The sequence below is a fragment of the Anas acuta genome, chromosome 22, assembly GCF_963932015.1.
Source record: "Anas acuta chromosome 22, bAnaAcu1.1, whole genome shotgun sequence".
NCBI lineage: Eukaryota > Metazoa > Chordata > Aves > Anseriformes > Anatidae > Anas > Anas acuta.
Window position 1 is genome coordinate 2,132,311 of NC_089000.1, and position 24,721 is coordinate 2,157,031.

The 24,721-nt window shown below is 54.1% G+C and overlaps 1 protein-coding gene across 1 annotated transcript in view; it reads right to left on the bottom strand.

The window, feature by feature from the left end:
- Nucleotides 1-470: 470 nt before the first annotated feature.
- EPHA8 (EPH receptor A8) overlaps nucleotides 471-24,721 on the bottom strand; it is a 44,903-nt gene continuing 20,652 nt past the window's right edge. Inside the window, exons 3-17 of the mRNA XM_068658572.1 lie at nucleotides 22,965-23,628; nucleotides 12,083-12,238; nucleotides 11,402-11,737; nucleotides 10,641-10,765; nucleotides 10,309-10,471; nucleotides 9,871-9,967; nucleotides 9,607-9,674; nucleotides 9,012-9,137; nucleotides 8,108-8,293; nucleotides 6,951-7,012; nucleotides 6,370-6,579; nucleotides 4,739-4,888; nucleotides 3,437-3,627; nucleotides 2,967-3,122; nucleotides 471-1,935 (exon numbers count right to left, since the gene is read on the bottom strand). Of these exons, the coding sequence (XP_068514673.1) occupies nucleotides 1,821-1,935; nucleotides 2,967-3,122; nucleotides 3,437-3,627; nucleotides 4,739-4,888; nucleotides 6,370-6,579; nucleotides 6,951-7,012; nucleotides 8,108-8,293; nucleotides 9,012-9,137; nucleotides 9,607-9,674; nucleotides 9,871-9,967; nucleotides 10,309-10,471; nucleotides 10,641-10,765; nucleotides 11,402-11,737; nucleotides 12,083-12,238; nucleotides 22,965-23,628 (2,805 nt within the window). The 3' untranslated portion in view covers nucleotides 471-1,820. The remainder of the gene's footprint in view (nucleotides 1,936-2,966; nucleotides 3,123-3,436; nucleotides 3,628-4,738; nucleotides 4,889-6,369; nucleotides 6,580-6,950; nucleotides 7,013-8,107; nucleotides 8,294-9,011; nucleotides 9,138-9,606; nucleotides 9,675-9,870; nucleotides 9,968-10,308; nucleotides 10,472-10,640; nucleotides 10,766-11,401; nucleotides 11,738-12,082; nucleotides 12,239-22,964; nucleotides 23,629-24,721) is intronic.

Below are 24,721 nucleotides of genomic sequence, written 5' to 3' on the forward strand. Positions count from 1 at the left end.
GCAGGGCGGGTGTGTGGCGGGTCTGAGTGCAGGATGCGGAGTGCAACACGAATTCAACAACACATTGCATCTGTCCCCCGGTACAAAGAGCTTCCATAGGAAGAAGTAAAGTGCCCGCCACAGCCAGAGAAGCCATCAGGACATAAGTGCCCAGGATAGGAAGCTAAGCCAGCCCCAGAAAGGCCAGTTTAGCCCGGATTATTGCAACTGGGAAATGGCTTTAACCCGCCCCCCACCCGCCTGGTGCCCAAACAGTGCTGGGAGAAGCAGACCCTGGGCCAGATCCTGCCTGTACCTGCACTGGGGTGGTGCTGGATTTTCTGTGCAAGTGCTCAGGACAGGATGCTGTGGCGGGTCCCCAGCAGGCAGCGAGGGCCCCCCTCCAGCACTTCTCCTTCTCCAGCACCCCCACCCCCCCACCCGAGCCGTGCTCCCAGCAGAGATTTTTTTTTTTTTTTTTGCAGTGAGTTCAACCCCACATCTGGGGCTTCTGTGCTTTGAGAAACGTTTGTGTACATAACATCAGATTTCAGTAAAACAGTCCCCAACCCATAGAAAATCGTATTTACACTCGGGAAAGCCTTCCAGCCCCCAAGCCCGCTCACCCTCCCTGGCACATCTGCATCACTGCATCCACCTCAGCTCTCAGACCAGCTCCACACGTCTTTGGAGGCTGTTGCTCCATACCAGGGAAGCTTACCCAAAGAGATGCTCCTGCAGGGGACAGAGATGAGGAGGAAAGGCCAACCTCCCTGTCACCTGGCTTACCAGCCGGGCAGTGCTGGAGATCCTGCCAGCCCTGCCTGACACGGCTGAGCAGAGCCCCTTTCTCCAGCCACAGGGCTGTGTGGCTGCAGCTGGAAATATTGCTTGGGACCCCCACTCTGCAGACGACTTGGCAGCCCCAGGTATAGGCAGGTAGCATGGGTTTCTCTAGGGTGATATAAGAAGAAAGTTTGGCAGAAATCCCTCTGGCCCCCAACCAGGTGAGATGGGAACAAACTCTCTGCTGGGTGCAGCTCTGGGGGAGGCCGGAGGAGATGGCAGAGAAACCTGAGCTTGTGGCCCTAAAAAGCATGCCTGGGCTGCCCCGGGATGCTTGTGCTGTTATCCAGAGAAGAGCAGTGCTGGTGTGCTCATGAGGCAGAGAGTCTCCTGTGGGACCTGAGATTTCCTGAGGCTCCAGAGAGCAGACCCTGGCTGCTTCTTTCCCCGTGTGGGGAAAGGGGGAAAGGATCCTCTGCACAGAGCCTGCCTAGCACTGTCAGCTTGTACCCCATCCCCTGCCCTCCTGGGCTTAGTGGAGGTGAAACACAAAGTCAACTGCAAGGATCAGGGCCACATGGCAGTCTGTGGGGCCTTCCTCAGCTCCGGGCTCCACCAAAATCCCCACATGTCAGATCCACAGGGGCTGGGGCCCGTGACAAGCCCAGTCCTGCTGGTCCTGGTATTGCTGTTATGAGTGCTACCCCTCCATCTGCAGGTGCTGCTGGGGCCATCCCGCTGTGTGAAGGGGTTGCCACCCGTCCAGCACAGCTGTATGGGGACCCCCGGCCCCACAGGGACACAGTAGAGGATGGAGAGAGGAAGGACCTGTCTCTAGCCTGCTTGGAAGTCTGCTCCCCGCTTCAGATGGGGGAAGGAGGCAGCAGGATTGTCGAGGTAACTGGAAAGCCGTATTTCCACTGAAGCTCAAATCAGAGATGCTGGAGCAGTTCCAGATCCTGGTCTGGTGCCCCTTTTTCCTGCTCACCACCCTGCTGCCCCCAGGTCAGGGTAAGTGTTAAGGAATGTCCGATGTGGGTCTGCGAATTCGGTGATCAGAGATGCCTCCTGGGGCCATTTGTGTTCAGCAGCTGGGACCGCATGGCCTGGATACTGCTCAGGATCTTCTTCTGGTGGCCCATCATGGTGATGCCCAGACTCCGAATGTCCCTGGAGAATAAGGACACTGTCAGACAATCCTCAAGCCCAGCGAAACACAGCTCCTCCCTGCATGCACACCCCCTGGACCAGCCCAGGACCCTTCCCCTGGCTCTTCTCCGTTTGCCCCTCAGCACCAGGCTGCCCGAGGGGCCCGTGACACGCTCCCCAGGGAAGGAGAGGCCATCATTCCCCATGGCACAGCCTCCTGACAGGGCTGCTGTGACAGCCGAGGGGAGAGCAGGAGCAAGGGACACCGCTCCTGACAGGCTAGTAGGTGACAAGATCGATGCTCTGAAATTGGATGCAGTTTTAGCGAGATGCCCTCAGATAATCCAGTCAGAAAGACAGGCAGATGATGAGCCTCCTGCACTCAAAAGTGTGTGAGAGAAACAAGGATCTGTATCCGTTCAGTGCCACGGCGAAGGCCCCAGGTACAGCCCCCGATCAATGCAGCTGACAGCCCTCTGCCTGCATCTCTCCATCTTCCCTTTCACCTCCTCCTGCTTTACCCGTCCCAGCTCGACCAACGCTTTCACTGTCACATCCTTTCTGAGTCACGGCAGCTACTGCTTTTGGCAAGGAGCAACTCTCCTCAGAGGTAGAAGAGATTTTTTCCAGCCCTGGTACGAAAGCTAACACCAGAGGATGGTGAATGTAAGCCCAGGATGTATTTGCCGTCTCTTCTGGTACCGCTTGTGGCACCAGCTACCTCACAGATCCCCTAGAGAGGTGCAGGAGCAAGCTCTTTACAACAAGGGGAGGAGGATGGACAGTGGGACAAGCCTTTCTCAACACCCCTTCACCCAGCCTTTATCTCTAGGGGGCAATTCCTGCCTCTCTTGCACTCCTGTTCCATGCAGACAGCAGCCCTGGGCCCAGTGCCCCAGCCCCAACCCTGCTTCCTGAAGGATGTGTTTCTGGCATGCCCCTCTAGGATGAACCGTCTAGGTCAAGGAAGGCAAGAGAGGACAACCACTGCCTGGGGCTAGTGGGACAGCGTGGGGCAGCCCCATCGGTGCTGTTTGCTCTTTGGTACTCACTCGATGTTCATTCGCATCACCATGCCCAGGGAGGAGTACCCTGCCATGGCAAAGTTGTCCCGGTAGTGCCCCAGCCGGATGGAGTCCAGCCAGTCCTCCACTGTCAGGCAGCCGGAGAAATCGAGGAGACCCCTGTCAAAGGGCGTTTGGGTGAACCTGAGAGCGGGACAGAAGTGATGAATTAGCCCTGGAGCTCGGATGGAGGTGGTGGTGTTAGATGGTCCACCTCAGAGAGGGGAGGACCCGGAGAGCCCTTGCTGTGAAGGTGGGCACACTGCTACGTGGGCAGTGCTGCACGTGCTTGGCTCAGCCCCGTTTTTGGGACACTTTGGTGGGTGCAAGGCAGCAAAATGCAGGACGTTTACCACTGCCCACCGTAACCCGTGGTCACAGGGCAAGCCACTGCTGCTAGAACTGGACAAAATATCCCTTTTTCATGGCAAGCCCTGCCCATCACGGCGAGCCCTTACCTGTTCACCGTGGCCGTGCACTTGAGGCTGTCGGGGTTTCGGATGAGCTTGTCCAGGACGCCGACAATCTGGGAGAAGCGGGGCCGCTCGCTGCGCTCCTTCTGCCAGCAGTCCAGCATGAGCTGGTGCAGGGCCGTGGGGCAGCCCATCGGGGCGGGCAGGCGGTAGCCTTCCTCCACCGAATTAATGACCTGGAAGGAAGCCACGGCGCTGGAGCAGAGCTGCTCTCCTGCCCGGCTCCGAGCACCCTGAACTGCTGTGCACAAGGGAGATCCCCGGTGCATGAGCTGTTAAGGCCATCAGAAGGGGAAGCAGGGAGGTGTACACAAGATTCATGCTAAATGACAATTTTTATTGCTGGTGAGCTGTGTGCGGACTCTGCAGTAAGCTGAGATACCACACATGTACAAGAAATCACTGCTCTGAGAGCAGATCTATTAAGTGGACCAACAGGCCTAAAATATTGCAGCTTGCCTCCAGCAGATAAGTCATGAGGGCTTCATTCACATTCAGTTATTCTGCAACCGGGGCTTGCCACTGCTCAGCAAAGCTGGGAGAAACCCCGCTCAAAGGACCTACGCAGACGAGGTTGTGCAAGTGACTGCAGCCACCATCTGTCACCAAAGCCACTGTCTTTCACAGGAAAAACAGCACAGAGAGGGGGGATCCCCAGGACTCAAGAGCAGGGAGAAAGCAGGCAGATTTACGGCACCTGTAGGCAAAATAAGGAGTCCTATGGTTTTGCAGAGCCATAAGCATCCGTTCTCTGCCTCCTTTTGGAAATTTTGTACCCAGATTTTAGCCAGGCAATAACCTACCTTTTACTTTAGTTTTTGTGCTGTTCTTGATATAAGAGTGGCCCCCAAAGCTTGCTGCTGGGTGCTACAAGTCTGGGGCTCGTGGAAGCCACGTGTGGGCAGCGGGTGTGGGAGGAACTGATGGGTCAATGCAGTGGGGTGTCAGCGATCCTAAGGAAGCCCTGACCCCTGGCAGGCAATTGGTAAGGTGGCACAATGTACACTGAAGCTCCCCAGCTCGCAGAAAGGCTTGCACAGAGCAGCAGACAGGGGTGGGAGACCCCCGTGCCCAACCAGACACAGCCAGGAGCCACCGTGCAGCAAAACGAGGGGCAACACCAGGCAACACACCGGGGCCCCCACTAAGGGGACAGGCACGTTGTGCACAGCCCAGAGGGGGTGTGAGGAGAGGCAGGGGCTGCTCTGTGGGTCCCTTTTCCCTGGCACCCCTGCTAGGCTGTCTCGGGACGGGGCAGGAGGCGAGGCAGGCCTCACGTCCACTCACGTCCCGGTTGGTCATGTTCCAGTAGGGGCGTTCGCCGTAGGCCAGCACCTCCCACATGACGATGCCGTAGCTCCAGACGTCGCTGGCCGAGGAGAACTTGCGGTAGGCGATGGCCTCCGGAGCCGTCCAGCGGATGGGGATCTTGCCCCCCTGCAACGGCAAGCAAGGAACATGTTATTTTCATAGCTCCCATAGGAAGGAACAGCTGCATCCTGCACGCTTCACTGTGCACTGTTCCCTTTTTGCCCCCAACCTATTGGGTTGTTTCCACCTTTTGGAGCACCAGCACGAAGCTTTCATTTCGCTGGGATGCTCCTCTGCCTGGAAAACACGGGCAGCTCCCTTGCCCCTGTTCATTTTTATCTGGGCTAAGCACCAGGTAGGAGCTACCAGCTCTGGTGGGTTTCACCGTGCCTGGATGCCTCAAAGCCTCTGCTTGTGCCATGCACAGTGGCAGCTCCATACTTTACTGACCTCTCTGCTTGCATTCACGCTGGATACATTAAGACAGCATCTCTAGAAACTGGGCAGGATTGGAAAGGGTCAGCTGGTAGGTCAATACGTATGCTCTGGTCACTCAGGTCACCCTCCTGGTCCAGTACAGTCCCTGCCACACCATTTCCTGAAATTCCTTTTTAAAATTAAAAAGCTCAGAGACTGCCTTGGGCCCCTTCTTGCCTTTCTACCAAGCTGAATCCTGAAATGAAGGTTGTCCTGAAGGAATGTTCTCCACGCTGAGTCCCTGTGCACCCACCTCTCAGACCTGCAACCACGTTAGGCCATGCTCTGCAGTGCCAGGAGCCAGCCCAAACCAACGTGAAGCTCTTCCTGCCTCTCTAGTCCTGGTCTTTCTGAAAAGTGATGCTCAGACTCCTCAGCTGCCTCTCCAAACTGACCCACATCAGGGAAGCCTATCTGCCAAAGGACTGCCTCGGGAGAACGATAATTTATTTCATGTCCAGAGAAAAGCAAAAAGAACACATTCCCTCAATGAATTTCATTTCCCCTCTTATGACCTCCACTAGAGGAGCACATCAAGCTCCAGCGCTGTCAGGTTGGCCAGAGAATCTTAAAATAGGTTCGCAGACAAACGTGTCCTACATTAAAACAAAATCAACTAGGCTGCAAAGCCAAGTACCTGTAAGTCAAAGAGCTCAAGAATTTTCACTCCTGTCCTCTCCACACCCCAGGTGTCACCTGGAGAGTGTGACCATGCTACTGAAGACTATCACAGTGACTGACCTGTGGTTGAAGGAGTTGATGGAGTCTAGGGATGGACTCCAGCAGGGACATGGGAGCATCCCTGTGGAGTGGTCCTTGAATGCTAATGGGAGCTGCTGGCTGGGGAGTTTTGATAACCTCCCTGCTCTCCTACCCTGCTTCTCTTTGTTCACTGCACACTTTGGCTGTGGGATGTTTCTTTACGAAGGAGAGTGTTCTCATATTATGCTTTGAAGGTCAGAAACACTTTGGGTTCATGTCCAGGAAGCAGTGGTGAGGTGACCGTCTCCACTCCTGCACTGCCTACCTTGGCTTGGGTGTCTAACTTTTACACCCTCACTGGCTTGGGGCAATCACCACCTATAAAGCTCAAAAAAAAAAAAAGAGTTTGAACACCAAGAGCCACGCACCGTGGTGGTATATGCAGCATCAGGGTCATCCTCGAGGATGCGTGAGAGGCCAAAGTCAGACACTTTGCAGACCAGGTTGCTGTTCACCAGGATGTTGCGGGCAGCCAGGTCCCGGTGCACGTAGCCCAGGTCAGACAGGTACCTCATGCCTGCTCCGATGCCACGCAACATGCCCACCAGCTGGATGATGGTGAACTGCCCGTCGTGTTTCTGGAGAGGAAATAACACAGAGGTTATTCATTTTTATTTTTTCAGCAGTCCCATTGACACTGCTATCATTAAACTAGCTCCTGAGTAGCTCTTTGGCGTAGCACCTCCTCTAACTCCAAAACCTGTGTCTTGGCCCAAAATCCGTCCTCCCAGCACCTCTGAGTGCTGCTTGGGCAGGTGACCCTGCCTTTGCAGGGAGCCAGCTGCAGTGCCCTGGGGCAAGCAGCTGCTGGAGAGGGGAAATCCAGCACCCACTGCTCTCACACAGGGGCCACGGTGGTCATGGGGCTGAGGAGCGCGAACTAACCTCATCTCCAGCCTTGCAGCCCAGAGGGATGTGCAATGAATACAAATACAAGAGAGCACTTTACCCTGAGAAAGGCGTCTAGCGAGCCGTTCTCCATGTATTCAGTAACAATCATGACCAATTTGCCTGCAGAAGACAAGGGAGGTCAAGTTAATAGACAAGTCACCTTCCTCCGAGAAGCCTGGTGCCAGGCTTTGCTGGGAGCGATGTTAATTCAGGCTGGTGGGTTTCCTGCTGTCCTGTAGGGTGGTCTCAACCCTGCACAATGCAGGAAGGGCACAGTGGTGGAGACGTGGCCAAAACCCCAACGCTTACCCCTCCCTCCAGGCACTATTGATGTGGCTAGGTCAGCTTTCTTATCCCACTGAAATTTGCATGCCATTAACATAACGCTCTGCATCGCCGTGTGCCTTTGCGAAGGAAGGATCCAAATTATTATTCAATACAGGCAGCCTTTAAAACAAACGCTAATAGGCAGGACTCCTCCTAATCCAATCACCCTGTCCTGGGGCACCGGGGAGCTCTGAGCAGCAAGGTGGGCAAGGGCTGCATGGGAAGCTTGTCCTGTAACAGGAGATGCCAGGAGTGGTCTTGATTCATCTCGTTAAGCCCCCTCCCAAGGACTGCCGAGATGCTGCCAGAGGTTTGGGCTGCAGCCAGGAACAAGCGGTTCATTTCTCTAATAGGGTTCAAAGGGGAAGGAGGAAAAGCAGCAGGGCTGCCGGGGACAGCCTGTCTCCATCTGAAGATGTTAATGGGGAATGCCAATCAGGAGAGAAAGCTTCCCGGCACGAAGCATGGCCCAAGCCTGAAACCTTCAGCCTCACTTCAGATCAGGAACAAGCTACCCACAATTTAGATATAACTCCTGGGAAGGGGTTGGCAAAGAGGCAGGGTTGCACAGGGCTCCCAGTCCCTGCAGCCCCCCAGGCTGCTCCCTGCCAGCCCGCAGCACTGTGCTGGAGGAGCCACATTTTCCTCGATTCCCTCAGCAGATCCCAGGAATGGGAAATCTCCCCGCTGCCCTGGGGTCTCCAGTGCTGCCAGCAGGAGGGGATGGGCTGCAGGGGACCCCAGGATAAATGACAAGAGATTACCCAAAGCAGCCAAAGGATGGCGTCTGCCCAAAGCAGCCTCTGACCCCCATCCCCATGGTGCCCCCAGGGGGATATGCCCCCAGCTGTGCCCCACCAGAGTACCCCGTCCCCGCCGGCCACCTACTCCTGGTGACCACCCCCTCCAGGTGGATGATGTTGGGGTGGTCGAACTGTGCCATGATGCTGGCCTCGCTCAGGAAGTCCCGCCGCTGCTTCTCCGTGTAGCCTGCCTTCAGAGCCTTGATGGCCACGGAGATCTCCCTCTTCCCTGGCAGTTTCAGGCGGCCGTAGCACACCTCTCCAGACTCCCCTGCAAGGCAAGAGAAGGTGAGGGCATGTGCAAGGTGAGGGCATGGTGCTCAGCTCCTTGCACAGACCCTCCAGCACCACAGATGCCCTGCCCAGCCCTGTACGCCTGCAGCGTGCTCCAGCCATTGAAGATAAATAGCAGCAGGGATGCCCACTGCTACAAGCAGTCAGGTTTCCTATTGCTTGTCAGCTTGGCTGGCCCTGCACACGGTGTGAGCCTTCATCAGCCCCCGGGGCACTGCTGGTGAAGCTCTGGCTCTGGTTGTGTCCTGTGCTTCCTTGCAAGCCCCTGTTCCTAGGCAAAATCCCATTTTGTTCTGAAATTTTACCACTCTGCTTGCTATTTTGCTCGTCTCTTGTCACCCCAGATGCTTGCTCCGAGGTTTGAGAGCAGGGTGGCCGCGTTTGAGCACCCACGCGGGACAGGGCGAGCCATCTGCCGGTGTCAGGCTGAGCCATCGGTGCCACGCCGGCTGAGCAGCTCCCGCCTGCGCCAAGCTGACGCAGGAGAGTTTATTTCATGCACTAAAAAAAAAAAAAGGCATCCTACTCACGGTTCTCATCTCAGGGAAATAAGGAGCAGATGAAGCCCTGATTGAGCATTGTTACAGAACCGTGCAGCCTGCTGTGGTCCCAGCGGGCCGTGGAGATGTCCCTGCCTCCCAGCAAATTGCCCAAGCAGATGGGATGCAGAGAGGCAGCCTGGGCTGGGGACTCACCAGACCCAATGACTTTCTCAATCTTGATCCGGGAAGCCTCAATTTCACGGGTGAATTCGTGCACGGCTTGGCAGGGGTCCTCGTATGTGTGGGGGTCCACGTAGAACTTTGACTCGGGGAATTTCACTGTCAGGTTTCAAAGGGGAGAGAGGAAATAAGCTCTTCCACACAGCCCCACAGTGAGGTGCGTGCCCAGGAGCTGGGCGTTGGACAGGCAGGGGCAGGACTCCTTGGGGTGACACGCTGGGGATCCCCAAGGAAACCCAAGGCACTCCAGGACGTGGCCATCCAGATCTCCTCCATGCAAGTCACACCCCCAGCAACTCCTTCGTAACCCCTCACGTGGCTTTGTGGTGCATTTCCCACTCTTCTGACCTGCTGCTGACTCAGATGAACCCGCTACAACCCCATTACCAGTACACCCCTGGGACCAGAGCCCCACTTCATCTCTCTTCGACACATCCCCAGAAGCAGGAGTGGACAAAACCCTAAAAACTACAGCAGTGCTGGGGAAAATGGTCCAGGTCCTTGCCCATTCAGGGGGCTGAGGTCCTGTGCACCCCAGGGGCAGGAGGAGGAGCAGGGAGGGTCCTACCTTGCCCGTTCTGATAGTGCATCTTCTCCTCATCAGAGTCCTGGAAAGCCTTGCTGTACCCGCAGTGCCTGTCACAGAGACACAGGGCTCAGAGGGATGCTCCTGTCTCTTGCTGCCCCCAGCAGCCCAAAGGCAGGGTGAAGGCAATGCCCTGACCTATGTGTGCTCTGCCCAAAAATGAGAAGAGAAAAGCTGTGCCCAGGCTCTCCCATCCCTCCTGTCCCACCCGGTGGCAGGCTGCATGGACATCCAGAACACACTTACCTCTTCTTGCAGATCAGGACCACCAGCAACGCGACCAGGCCAGTGATGAGGGTCAGGCAGATCCAGACGATTGTCATCGTGTCATACCGGAGAGAGACTGGGAGAAATAGGGTAGGAAGGAGGTGAGTTGGAGTGGGGAAAGCTCCGCTGAGCTCAGAGACCCCCCTACCCCACCAGGGTCGCTATGTTCAATAATAAAGCACCATCACCTTTCCACCAGCTTTGGGTCTCTCCCAGTCCACAAGACCCATTTACAGACAGCGAAACCGAGCACAGATCTGGGGTAGCCACAGTGATGCAGCAAGCCAGCAGGGAGAAGAGTCTGGACCCTCAGGATCTCCCCAGATCCTCTCTGCCCTGTATGCTCTTTCTCCTCTTTCTAACATATGAGCATGTCTCCGGAGGGCTACCTCCAGCAAGACAGCTGCACACACTCACCTGGTTTCCCCGTTTCCACCTCCACAGTCTGGCTGAACCTCCCGCAGCCAGCAGAGGTGCGAGCCCGGACCTGGAAAATGTAGCGGGTGGCGGGCTTGAGCCCCGAGATGGTGGCAGTGGTGCCCTTGGATTTTAGGGTCGAGTAGCTCTGCATTTCCTTGTCCTGTGGAGAAGCGACACCAAGAATCTCAGCACAGCGTAACCGTAGGAAGGGAACAAAATCTTTGAAAATAGCTCTTTGTTCACAGCTGCATGACAGCAACAGGAAAAAATTGTACCCAGCCTAAATCTGCCCCAGCAGGGCTGATGTGCAGGCACGAACGTGGCTTTACCTTCTCATAGTACTTGATCTCGTACTCCAGGATGATGCCGTTGGGCTGGTCGGGCTCTTGCCACAGCAGGGTGACGCTGTTCTGGCCCGCGCTCTCGTGGCGGACCGCCACCACCTGGGACGGGGCTGGGGACACAAAGACAGGGCATGGGCACGGCAGCAGGGAGCCAGAGCCCTGTGCATGTCCCTAGAAATGGTTTAAAACACATTTCTGCTTTAATTAAAGCCATGCAGAGCTGAGTGCTGTGAAGGATGGGAGAACGGGCTTGGGTATTGGGCTTGTGTTTGCTTCATTTGCCCCAATCTCTTCCCTAGAGGGGGGCTCAGCATCACGGGAAGGGGCAGAGGGCTGGTTTCCAACTGGGAGGGTTAACAAGAGGGGTCTGTCCCTGCCCTGTCACCTCTCCCACAGTGCATGAGAGGTGCTTAGTTGAGCTCTGCTCTGCGGTGATGCCCAGGGGACCCTGAAGCAAGGTCCTGGCCCAGCTGGGCTGGATTGTTGTGCAGAATTTCCTGGGGAAAGAGCATTTCTCAGGAAGGGATTTGCAAAGGTGAAATGTGCACGAGAGAGGCTCTTCCCCACTAAGGTTGTTGTCGCCTGCCGGGGGCTGGCACTGGTGTGAGCTGCGAGCAGAGCAGGACCTGCTGCTGGGCCCTTTGGGAGAGGACAGAAGGCCGCGGGGACAACCTGAGAGACTCCTGCTCCACTTTGCGTCCCTGTCAACGACCAAGCGTTCTCCGGGGGATGTCTGCTCCTCCTACCTGCCTGGTTTGTGGTGATGTTGGCGACCGCAGCCCTCCTGGCCTCCAGGCTGAGGTCCGACACTCCGTTGACGGCCTCCACCCAGAAGGAGTAGTTGGTGTGCGCCAGGAGGTTGGTGACGGTCAGCGCGCCCTGCGCCAGGCTCATCTGCTGGGGCACGAAGCGGGTGCCGCTGCCGCAGGCCTCGCACTGCCCCACGTCCCCCCCGCAGCGCCGGCACAGCACGTTGTAGGTGATGTCGCTGCGCCCACCCTTATCCAGCGGCGGCCCCCACTCCAACGTCACCGAGGTGCCGTTCACGCTGGAGACCAGGTTGACAGGAGCCGAGGGGGGACCTGGAAGGGAAGCAGAGGATTCAGGCAGAGCGGGGGGATGCCGTTGGGGTTGGGGTTGGCAGAGCAGGGTCCCGGGGGAAATGGGGTAGATGGAGAAGTTTCAGGTATTTGGAGACCTGCAGGATGAGGACGAGCCAGAGGACAGCGAGGGAGCTCTGCCCGGGGGGGTTTCAGCTCATGCAACACGGGTTGAAAGGCTGCTGCAGCACCTTGGGCAGCTTGCTCAGAGCCATGGCTGTGTGCTGGGCCAGCCAGGGAGCATTAGACGTGTGTGAAGACACGACGATGTGTCTGAAGACAAGATAAGGTGTCTTCAGGAGCCACAGCAGCTGGGGGTATACTTACGGGTGCAGGCAGCCGAGGGGGGGTCCTGCACAGCCCGGTAGAAGCTGCTGTCACAGCGGCACACGCGGGCTGCCCGGCTCTCCGAGTGGCTGTGCAAGGGGCACTTGGCACACAGCTGGTCCCCGGGGGCTGACTTGTAAAATCCCAGCTGGCAGGCTGCAGAGGAGGGAGGGAAGGGGCAATGGTCAGGGGGACGTGCCTGGATGAGAAGCAGCCCACAGCAGCACAGAATTGAACTGAACCCCACTCTCTGCCCCATCCCAGCCCCTCTCCCTGATGCCCAGGTGAGTCCCCCTCCAGCCACGCAGCTGGAAACTGGGCTCTGTGAAATCTGCTTTGGTCTCTCCCCCCAGGCTGTGTGCGCTGCCATCCCAGGACCTGTTCCCCACTGTTTCACAGGCAGACTCGGGTGCCTCTGTTTTTTGTGAGGTGCCTGTGAAGCTCGGTGTGCTCTCCTGGCAGCTGTGCCTGCTGCCCAGACCTCTCCCAGCTGCACCTTCTGCACCACCCCACACTACCCCTTCTGAGCACCATCATTTATGGGGCAAACTACATTCCTCACTTCACAGTGCTTCCCATACACATGCTGGGTGTCTTTAGGTGCCCACGAACATCCACATGGGTGGTTTCAGGACTTGAGATCTCCACACCTGGTCCATGGCCCTCTGCGTGCCCCTGCTTTGGTGCTGTACAAAGCAACGTGTTCCCTTGCTCAGCACAAGGAAGCACACCTTCTCTCGTTTGGCTTTGCAGCAAACTGACTTTGCATGCACACTGCCTGCTCTCTGCAGGGGGACAGCAAGGCCAGCTGAGCCAGGCTGAGCTTTTCCTGGTCACACAGCCCACCTTCGGCTGCTCTGCCCCTGCCCGGTGCCGGTGGCTGCACAGTGGGATCGTGTCCTCATCCCACACCAGGGCTGCCATCAGTGTCCTATCTCGTTAGGAAAGCTGATTAGCTCAGCAGTGACAGGTGTCACGGCAGGTGTCTGTCTGGTGTGGCAGGATCCCTCCCATCCAGAAGATCTCAGTTCCAAACAGGCTTTCTCTGTCTGAGTCTCCATATTTATCAAGCATTTGCAGGACCAGTTCCACTGTTTCAAGCATTATTCTGGGCCCTTTTCATTTCTCTTTTCCCCTACTGAGGTAGTAATACCTTCATTTTCCCGTCCTTACCCCCAGTGGCCAGCTCTGCATACACCCTCAATTTTTCCTTCCAAGCATGTAGAAGTGTTTTGTCTGCAATCCAGCACCCCTGGTGATCTGGGCTCCTCCGAGCTGTCCATTTGTTCTGCTCCTAGGTGCTGATTTGTCTTCTTATTAATAACCTTCCTTCTCTTGCCACGGATCTCCCTAGAATGACTGCTGCCAACATATTTCACATATCCCAAGCTGCACAGTAACGCAATCGCCTCCTTATAACTGAGCTACTTCCAGCAGTGGTAGCTGAAGACAACGTTCCAGACACGTGGAAGCTTTGCTGCTTCTTGGTCCCTCTTCAGACTCTGTCCTCAGCTTCTGAAGCACTTTTGCACTGCTTCAAAGACAAGGGAGCAATTTCGGCAAGATGTCCCATGAAGGGACTCTCTTCCAACAGCTTTCAAAGGCACCGGAGGAGGACAGAAAAGCAGGGAGGCAGAGCTGGGAGAGGAGCCATGCTGTCCCAGCCAGCCACACCAAGGACAGGCCAGGCAGCTTGCCAGGCTCTGCTGCTGACTGCTCCTCGGGATGCTATGCACCAAGAGAGACAGGGACTCTCTGCTCTTACACCTCAAGAGCCTGCAGCATCTTGGTTTTGGGCACTGAGATGGGTGTAAGGCAGAGGTGGGGGCTGTTACACTCTCTTCTCTACTGTGGACCAATTCAGGAGGTAGTCAGCTGGCAAAAAAATAAAATTAAAAAAATATATATATCTAAGAAGTAAAAGTTTCCATTTCCTCAGCATGGGAAAGGATGAAAACACAGCATGAGCACAGCCTACCAAACGGGATCAGGGATAGCCCCACAGTCCAAGCAGCGTGCATGCCAGGATTTGACTTCTTCAACTCCCTGCGTGAGCTTGCCCTGCAAACCACCATCATCTCTACCCAGGTGGCAACCTGTAGCCAGGGACTCCTGATTCAAGAGACACTGAAGCGGTTCCCCTCACCAATATTTAATGAGAGGCAGGGAGAAATGATGATATATCAGGTACGGAGAGACAGGCCAGGAGGAAATATGGGAACGTGAAGCACAGCAGATTTGCACCAAGCAATTGTAATCACTTAGCATTTAATGCTGTAAAGAAACATTAATTGCCTGTAGCAATAATTCACAATTATTTTAAATGCACCCAGGAGGAAAATGAACCTAAATGACAAATTACAGGTGGATTTGTGCACCAGTGCAGGGCTGTTGGCAGCCGCCTCCCTGCACCCGGACAGCACAAGCACGCAGGAAGGCTGGAGAGAGACGGGTCACACACCTCCGGGTGTGCCAGTGCTTGCTGGGGATGGAAGCAAGACACTTGCGAGGCCTTTCACAGGCATGGGAGATGGGACACCAGCTTGGTGCCCATGTGCTAGGGCTCAGTTTGGAACGAGCTATGAGCTCACCTCAGGAATATGCACAAAGAATTAAATCCCTACTGTACCCGATGGCAAGCCTATCCTACTCTGGACCAAGCTCTCCCCTGCTAGGCCAATGGCACATGGAAGACCAGGCCCTCCTGGGTTTGCTCTGAGAAGAGCAAACCAACAGAGAAATGGCCAGGAAGAAAAAGTCAGCCAAAGACATCAGGTCTAAAATCTGCAGAGCTCCATGGTTACAGCGCACGCTGCACCCACGGACATCTGCAGCCACCCACCAGGGAGGTGCAGATCTGCCATCCTGCTGCCTTCACCGCCACCAAGTTCTGCCACCTGTCACAAGTGTCCTTCCAGGAGCTGTGCAGAAGGTGAGGAATTCTGTTTTTTTATATTTTTTATGAAGTTAATGCCCTTTCCCCATGCCTGAGGGTCACAGGCAAACAGCCAGTGTCCTCTCCTTGTGGAACGCCGAGCCTGGGCTTGGTGGTGCACAGCTCCAGCCCTCTGCCCCATGGGTGGGACCCCTCTCACCATCCCAGCCTGCTGAAGTTAATGCCACGGGGCTTACACCGATCCCCCTGCTGCACAACACATCTTCCCCGTTTTTCCCAGCTCACTGACAGGCTCCAGAGCAGCAGGCTTGTCTCAGAAACAGCAAGTGTGGGCACGGCTCTGCCAGCCATCTGCGGTTCGGTCCGCTTGTTTCCCTCCCTCTCCGTCCTCTGGGGACAGGACAACATCTGCTGATAAACTGGCAGGGCTGGGGAGATGATAGATGGACCTGTCGAGGAGACACTAGCAGGGAATGAGCCAGTCTTTGCAGCCTGAGCAGCAGCACGGGACAAGCCCCCTGTGTGTGCCTGGTGGGACACCGAGGGCTCCTGGAAAGGCACCCTCCATCCCCAAAGGCCACATTGAGCTGGGCAGTATTAGGGCTCCACTCCATCCTGGCACCCAGGACTGTAGGAAACCCAGCCTGAAGTGCTCTGGGAGCCTGGGAGAGGGCATGAAAGCAGGACCCTGGTGTGTCCAGGCACACAATAAGGACCTACAACACATTTCGGGTTGTGCCTGCAGGTCTTGTTAACTGCCTTACTACTTGAGATGCACTGCGCCCAGGTTTCACTGATTTAATCTTATCCTTTGGCATTGCTGGGAAGAGATAAAGATGGAAATAAAGGTGTCATTGCCACTGTGACAGGCAGAGACAGGCACCGGTCCCAGAGCCCTCCAGGCTGCAGCAGAAGCTAACACAGAAAATCCCATCTCCTTTCACTCCGCTTTCAGCATGATGCTTGCGATCTCGGCTCCTGAATGACACAGACACTGAAACAGAGGCATATTACTCACAGCCATCTTTTAAAAACAGGCGTCTGCCTCACTGCCCCCAGCTTGCAACCCCTCCCTGTGCCACTTCACATCCACACCACACACCTGAACTCATCTCACATCACCCCAGAGGTGATGTTACCCCTACCCCTTCTCCCCACAATTCAAACAATTTCATGCTCTACGCCCCAAAATGTTTTGGAGAGAGAAACGGGGGGAAACTTCCCCCTTGAAGACTCCGAAATCAGTGCTGCTGAAGGCACAGCTGCCTCTGCCCTGCTCTTCTTCTCCACATTACAAATAAATAAAGAAATAAGTGCAGGAAACGTCCAAATCCCAACGTGCTGGGAGTGCTGCTCTGCTGCCTGGTGCAGACACTGTGCAGCCTCGCGTAGGTGAGACAGCCTGGCTTATCTTGGAGCTGAAGACTTTTTTACGAGGTTTATCTGGGGAAATGCTACAGCCTGCAGTAGTAAGGTGGAAGCAAGAGGCCCAATGCTAGAATTGGGAAAAAAAAAAAAAGAAAAAAAAAAAAGAAAAAGCTCTTTACAAAACTCAGTCTTGTTGGAGGGTTTTAGACAGAACTACTTAAGGTTTCTGAAAATAGTGCAGTTTTCACCAGACCAAAAACAAACCCAGAGAACTCCGTTCAGGAGTGGAGCCGAATGCAGATGAAGGTAGTGAAGGTAACCCTGCATCCCTGCTGCAAGTCTCTGGGGAGTTAAGATGCATAAATGAAGAAAGGACACACAAAACATCAAGAACTTAATCCCAGACCCTGCAGTTTTGGAGGGTGGAAGCCCTCTCAGCATATATATATATATGGCTACAGATATATACAGGAGGCTGAGGTTTAAAAAAGGCCCAGCACTCCAGCAGATGCAAGTGAAAAGCAGCTTGTGGCACCACAGGGCCAGCACAGCCCTCACCCCCGCACAGCTGAGCACCAGCAGCTTTTTGGATCCCTTTCTCCTTCACGGGGATGTGGTGTCAGTAGCATCTTGTTTTCAGGAAGGGGAAGAAGGCATCACACAAGAAGTGTTGACATGGGTAGGATCTGGATCTCAAGTCAAACGCAGAACAAATTTTTTGGCTTGGTCCTGCTGCTCTGTGGGAAGCAAGAGCATCTTGCAAGAGCTGGTAGTGAATTTAAGGTTCCCAGCCTCCCATTGCATTGATCCATCTCCAGTTTAAGTACTGGTGCAAATAGCAAGGGCTTTCCTGCAAATTGTTGGTTTCGTAACTCCCCAGTGGCTTTCCAGGCATCTGTGTGTTGGTAATCCAGAATAAAAACACCTGGTGATGACCTGAGTCTGGACAAGTTCTGCAGAAGAGTTCAAACCAAAAACGCTCTTTCCAAACCTGGTGAAGGTTTTGCAGTGCTGCCAGACCCATCTATCACAGTCCAGCTGCTCTTTGGTGTTTTTTATAAGAACTACAGAGACCAACCAAGCACAAATTAAATTTGTTCCATTACCATCAATACCCTGAACTCCAGCCTAGCATCACTCTCACCCTTCATCCGTGTCAGCAGCTAAGCACAGCAAACAGAGGAAAAGTGGCAAACCGTACAATTCGCAGCCACAGACTAAACCTATATTGTCTGTGGGTAAAGGGCAGTTCTGCAATAATCTCCATCCTTCTCAATTCTTCCAGGGAAGAAGAAAAAAAAAAAAAAAAAAAAAAAGGAAAAAAAAAAGGCTTCTGTTTTTGAGCAGTCTTCCCAGTAAGTTGCTTGAGTTTTAGAGGAGTGAGCAAAGGTGCTGGAGGAGATGCTAAGCCCACCTTGTCCTACACCCTGCTTTAATGTGCTTGCTGGGCTGAATTAGCCATGCCACACAGCCCAGTGGATCTGGGGTCCAAACAAAGTCATTAGCAGCCAGGTCTGAGAATATAAACTGGAAGTCCTGGTACAAGACAAGCGTGACTACAAGAACCCATCAGCACTTGTGGAAGGGGCCAAAAGTGCCTGGGTGAGTGACCTGAGAGTGTTCAGATTATCCCCAAAAATACACCAGAGTGGCCTTGGCTTTTTCTATATATTAGTCTTGGAAATTACCAAGGATGGAGATCCTGCCACCTCTCCAGTAACCTGTCCTAGGGCGTAATCCACCAGAGGAAGAAGTTTTTCCTAACGTCCAGTCCAAATCTTGCAAGCAATTTGTAGCTCTGACACTTCTTTGCAGTCTGTTCCCATATGAAAACTGATACGTGGAATCCAAACAGTCCTACCTTACTTAAGTGGTTTGGAAAACAAGCTACCCTTTTAAAAAATTATTATTGTTTTATTAAATATATGGGTCTTTGCATGGGATAAACAGAAGGTGATAATCTTACCATATGCCATTGCCTGTATTTTTAACAAAGCAGCTGACTGGCTTACAAACCAACAATACAAATGCTGTGAATCACTAAGTTCCTTTGATTTTCCTGCCTGGCATCACTGAAAGGATGTTTGCATAACTCTCATAGCATGTCTTCAAAACCGCCACTGCTCCTGCTTGAAAAGAGTATTTTGGATCACTCACAGCAGAAGCCCCCTGAGGTAGGCACCCAGGGCAGTGGTGCAGCTAACTGCAGGTACAACAGCCCGATAATCTGCCAGCAGGCACAGGAGACTGAGCAGGCATCAGCGAGGAGCAACACAGCCACGGAGCCTGCAGCTCAGAGCTGGCATCCCTGGGCTGGGACTTGCAGGGAAAGTCTCCTTGAAATCTGTGCTGACTTTCAAAGAAACATAAAACGTATTTGAACATATTTGTCTGGAGCTGCAGTTACAGGGTGTTTTTGACACGCATTTATCTCTCGCCACTGTGTATGGTATGTATGTGGTCCAGTGCAAAAGTGCCTGATAACGGGCACCCTGACATCCCAGGTTTGATCTCTGCTGACTGACAGAGGCACGCGTGACCCCCACGCACACTTTTGGGGGCCTCATGCAGTGCAGAGCCAGGAAAACAGAGATTTGCTCGGAGTCAGCCCAGCAACACCAGCGTCCTGTTTCCAACAGAGCAGCCTGTGGTGGCTGCTTCACACAGAGACACGACAGAAGGAGCTGGAGGTTGCTGTGTGATGCTCTTACATGGGCAGGAAAAAAAAAATCACTGCTGGAGAAAGCAAAGAGAAGCCTAGGGCTCGGCCACACAGCGTATCTCTGAGTCAGAAAGGGAGAAGGAGTCTGCTCCCCCTCTGGGCAGGGTGCTGGGCAAGGTGATGCCTCCTCCCTGCTGACTTCCTTCCTAAAAGTCCATGGACGCAAAGCTGTATTCACGAGAACACAATCACCAAGCTGGGTATTTTCTCCTCTTCATTAGCAATGCTGTGGTGCTTTAATTGCTCGATTAAAGTTGCCCACAAGAAAGGTTTAAGGTACATTAAATTTGCTGATTGGTTCGTCAGCATGAATTCCACCAACTGGAAACATTTAAGTGGCTTCCAGATTGTTAACAAGACTCTCTAGATCCATCTCCACTGGACATGTGCTACAAGAGGCAGAAAAGATCCCAGCAGCAGAGAGGTTTGTCCACGAGGGGACAACTACCCTTCTCACATCCCCATCTCTTCTTCAGTTGGGGTACTGGAGGTGTCAGAGACCCAGCAGTGACAGTCTCCCTCTCATCCCCTTGCCTGGAGCACACAAGCTGCATCTTTTCAGCTCAAGCAGAGCTGGATAAAGTCTACCCCAAGATCAGAGACACTCCCTCATTAGTGTTTCCCAGCCAAAGGCAGCAGTCAGATGAAGGCCCTGAGCACCACAGAGGGCAAGGAGTCAGAGCAATCAGGACACCCTGAGGCTAAGATGCCTGGACCCGGATTTTAAATAAAAGTGTCTGAACAGCTCCAAAACCCATACCACAAAGATGCACACCTGCCTCTGGGACTCTTGAGGGTTCCTCTCCTCGTCCCCATCCATCCAAAGGATGAGGTGCGTGTGTCCTGGCTCTCAGCCACACAGCACTTTGAGGAGATGGGTTTCTTCCCTCCCAGAGTAGCAGAGCCAGTGTGAAAGTGCTTGCTCCCTTTTCTCATTTCCCTGATTGCACTGACCTTATTGAGATGTGTCTCTGTTTGCTCTGTACAGCAGCTGTGGATAAATACAGTGAATTATTCTAATTGTCTTCTTACCTGGTAAATGGCTCAGGCCCTTTTCACTTAGGCTATTATTTATTCTGCTATCTAGGTACAGAAGTTGCTGTTTGCTGTGTGTATGAGATACTGCTGTGCCTTGCTGTGAACCGAGACATTTCAAGGAGGAAAGAGCAGCCTGTGGACAGCGAGGAGTGGGGGGGACAAAGTCTTTTGGAGCCTTGAAACTGGAGGGGGAAAGCAAGTGCATGGCAGGGCTGTGGTGCCCTGGGAGGGAGACCTGGAGGGGTTTCATCCTTGGGGTGGCCATGGCAGAAGATGCCGTGGGACTGGAAGCCAAGTGTCTGAGGAGCTGGCAGAGCCCAAGAAAGGCTGGGCTGGAAACTGGGTAGATACAAAGGGTCGGAGATCCCAGCCAGCACACACCAAGGCAAAGAAAGGGGCAATCCAAGGTGACAACCTAGAGAAAGGAGATGAGAGGCAGGGAAGTTTGCTGATTCCTGTGCATCCTCCACCACGCTCATCTTCACCCCGTCCTTCCCAGCTCTGTGGCACAACCTTCCGTCTCCTGTAAAGGGCTGCGAACAGCTCTGGCCATGATCTGGTTTCCTGAGCTGTCTTCCATCACTCTGGCAGGTCCTTAGAAAAATGAATGTTAAAAAGGAGGGGGAGAAACCTCCACTGTTCAAACATCTTTAGCTTTGACAAATAAGGCATCTGGCTGTGAAAGGCAAAAGGAAATTAATTTGGAATCACATTTTAAACACTACCATAAAGGCAAAGTATCTACTCTTTAATTTTTCCCCCCAAGCAAAAAATGAATTTCCTTGATATTTATAGAAAGATTATTAGGGCCACAAGGAGTGATTTATATCATCTCATCCCAGTGACGGAAAATGAAAAATTACTGGGGACGACAGCCACTGGAATCCTGCTTTTGTTCGCCTGACAATTAAAACGGCTAATTTCCAACTCCTCCAGATCCTCTTGGGTTATAAATCATACCAGAAAGGCACTTTTCACCATGAAAAATGAACTCTGCCCCAATCAAGCATGAGAAGCTAGGATCAGAGATTTGCATCTGTTTGCTATCATGTGTAAATATATATCGATACTCTTGCTCCAGAGCCGCCCAGCAAAGGAGATGCTAGGAAGGAGGTTCTGCCCCTGCTCACCTGATGCTGACCCATCACACTCCCTGTGCCAGGAGCTGCTGAGGATAAATGGGACAGGGAAAGCAGGAGAAGAGATGATGGTGAGGTCAGGGAAAGGCCAGAGACACTTTTGTCCTGTTTCTGACTCCACGAGGCCTGGCGTGCTTCACCCAGGAGCATTGAGTGCATTTTTTTGTACAAGGAGCAGCCTCTGCTTGTGCCCACCGCACCACCACCACGGAAGGTTGCACCACTCCTCCTCCCTCGCCCTCTGAAATGGATCGGGGGCGATCCCACAAGCCTGGCAGCCATCAGAAAAGGGCAGGAGGGCAGAGAAAGAGCTCTCCCACAGCTCTGCTCTCCAGCAGACAGAAAATCGTGTCCTGGGAAACACAGAAAAGCGAGGCAGACCGAGCACAGTGCAGCTCCTGGGGCTTCCCTCTGCTCCCAGCCTCCGGGCTTTGGGTGGTGACCTCCTGGAGCAGTCTGCTGTATAGGACTGCCGGAGGGGGAGCATGTGGGGGCATTTGGTCCTTCAGGACCAAAATTCCAACTCACAGCTCCTTGCAGTGGTGGAGCTGGGATCCTGCCATCCAGGCAGCTCATGCTAATGCCCTTTCCATGCTGGCACGTGCCTGGTCCTATACACTCTTCACACCCACTCTAGAGGAAAACATATTCTGATCAGACCTGTTTCGGGATGACTTCCAAATCAGTGGTCACAGAGAGGAGAAATTTTGGATAGAAGCATTTATTCTGCCCATCTTTACCGCTCGACATAGCTGGGGACTCTCCAGAGCCAGTGTTGGTCCCAGCAGCACTTGGATCTCTTCCAGCCCAGCATCGGACGTCCTAACCTTGCATCAAGCCTCCCTAAGACAAGCGCTTCGCTTAATGCTTCCACGAAACTCAAACAAAGGACCCATGCTCTTATTTACAGAGGCAGAGCGCTGCTCCCCTAAACACCTCTGATGAAGAAACCGAGAGCAAACAAAGCCGTGCGGAGGGCTCTCGCTGGGAGCCCCGTGCGCCGAGCTCTGTACACACACAGCCCCTTGCCAGCGGCGGCTCCCGGTGCTCGGCTGCTGTGGTCACCCCGTGTCCTTATCACAGTTTGTACAGTCGGCAGCCTGCAGCCTGCCCTGCAGCACGGAGGACCCCGGGGGAGGCTCCCCGCACCCCCAGACAGCAGGGCTGTGCGGCAGCCCCGGGGAGGGGTGATGGATGGACGCGATAACCTTGTTTTGCACAGTTCTGTGCCTTTCTTTTTTTGCTTTCCTCTCTTCCAAACTGCCTGCCAGGGGGAGGTGAACAATGGTACACTTCGAAGAGGCCAGAAGTGTGCTTTGTGGGAGTGTGCCAGGATTCATCGTGGCACACAGCTGCTGGGGGCACAGGGCTGGGACCTCTGGTAGGGAAGATGCCTCCCTGCAGCCAGGGCAGCCCCTGTCCCGAAGCCAGCCCATATCCCAAAGCCAGCCCCTGTCCCAAAGCTGTGCCCTGTGCACCAAGAACTGTCACTGCCAGGCTCACAGGAGCTCCCCAGCAGCTTGCCAGTGGTACCCATGACCCTTTAGATAAGCACCAAGGAGGCCAGATAAGGCTTGGGCAGCTCTTGGCTCCCAAGGAGGCTGTCTTTGCATTTTTTATAAGCAGACCTCTGCCCTCAGCCCTTCGCCCAAAGAAGCCAAGAGCTCCTCACAGCCACCCCTCACCTTGCAGGCACTGCTGGCAGGAATTGGGACTCACCCATGCAGGCATCCCGCTGCTCCTCGTAGCCAGCACTGCACACACACTTCCCAATGGGCACCAACCATTCTCCTTCTGCACTGCAGTACATTTTGGGGGTGTCCCTCTCCTCCGAGTGCCCTACGCACTCTCCCCGCACTTCCACCAAGGAGGACGAGTCTGCCCCAGTCACGGCCTCGGAGAAGGACGCCAAATTCCTCACCATCGCCGGGCACTTCTTGTAGTACACCCGCACTGAAACGATGGCGATGCAAGCGCCTATGTCCTGGAAGGCCAAGTAGAACCCCCTCTTGCTCAAGGGCCCCACGCCCCGCACCTCCGTGTTCAGCTTCAGACGCCTCACACCCAGGTCTACGTTGGTGAAGCTCTCATCAGCTGCAATGGTGTCAATCTTCAAAAACTGGCTCTCCCGGGTGCTGGTGCCCAGGTCACGGTCAGACTCCAGGTAGTAGAGGTTGAAAGTCTCCTTGCAGGTGCCCAAAACACCTGGCATGCTGTTACAGTCCCGCAGCGTGAATTTAATCTCCGCATAGACCCGCCGCGCACCGTCCCGTTGAACCCAGTTGGTCCGTAGCCAGTTGTTCTGGTTGGGGGTCATGACATTACAGACCTGGTAGGTGTGGATAGGGCTGAAAAACTCATCCATCTCATTGATCGAATCCCACTGCGAGACAGAGAGAAAACAGGTCATTCCACACCACCCCGGTGGGTATGGGGCATGCAGGAGTCTGTGCCATCATCCACCCTGACAAACTCCCTCTGCCCTTGTTGATGCATCTGGGTACGAGATCGTTGCCATCATAAGCCAAAGGAAAATGAGGATGAACAGACTATGAATGTGCCAGCTTGGGCAGTAGAGCCCAAGCTGACACAGAGCTGGGTGAATGGCACCTGTGTTTGCAGAAAGGAATGCTTGCACAAGGGTGATCTGATGGCAGAAAATTAGAGTAATGTGGTTTTGGTGAAGGCATCTGGGCTGCTAGTCCTCCAGGCCATGCCTGAAGTCCTCTCTCCTGGTGTGGAACCCGATGCTTGCAGGAGGAGCAGAAAGGTACCTGTGTGGTGCTCACCTTGGTCTCTTCTGATATGCGATCTCCATGCATAATAAGCAAAATGAACAGGTTTCCTGGTGGAGAATGAGGGTTGGGGTGCCTGCTGAAGGGTGAAGGAGAAGCATGCAGCAAACACGGGACTTCCAACAAGAAACAGGGGTCCACGGGGCTCAGAGCAATGCTGGTGTTGGGGGCTATCAGACACTTCTAGGGGCTTGCTCTTGCCCCACAGTTCTCCCTCTCCATCCCTACCAAACCCTCACCAGGACCCACAGCCCTTCCATTCTCTGGGGGTTTCCCACTACCTGTTCAGCCCACGTCCCTCTCCCAAGCCGGCAACCCTATCACATACCCCATGGAGCAGTCCAGGACCCCTCAATTCTTCTTATGGGAGAAGAAGGAAGTAGAATGAAAAAAAGAGCAGAGATTTTTGGACCCTGGGAAACAAGCAAAGCTCCAGCAGCAGGGCACGGATCAGGAAAACAAATCTTTCAAGCACCAGTGCAAGCACATTAAAATAAAGCCCTGGGCTTGTAGCAAAAATGGTGTTTTGTCATGCAAGCGGTGACCTGAGGCTCATGACAGATGCAAAATCAGCAGCAGCTAAGAACTAAGGAGCTTGATCCTCAGCACAGAGCGGGTAAGCCTGAAGACTTCACCCTGGTGTGTGCAAGAGCAGGTGAGGATGCGGATCTGCCATGACAG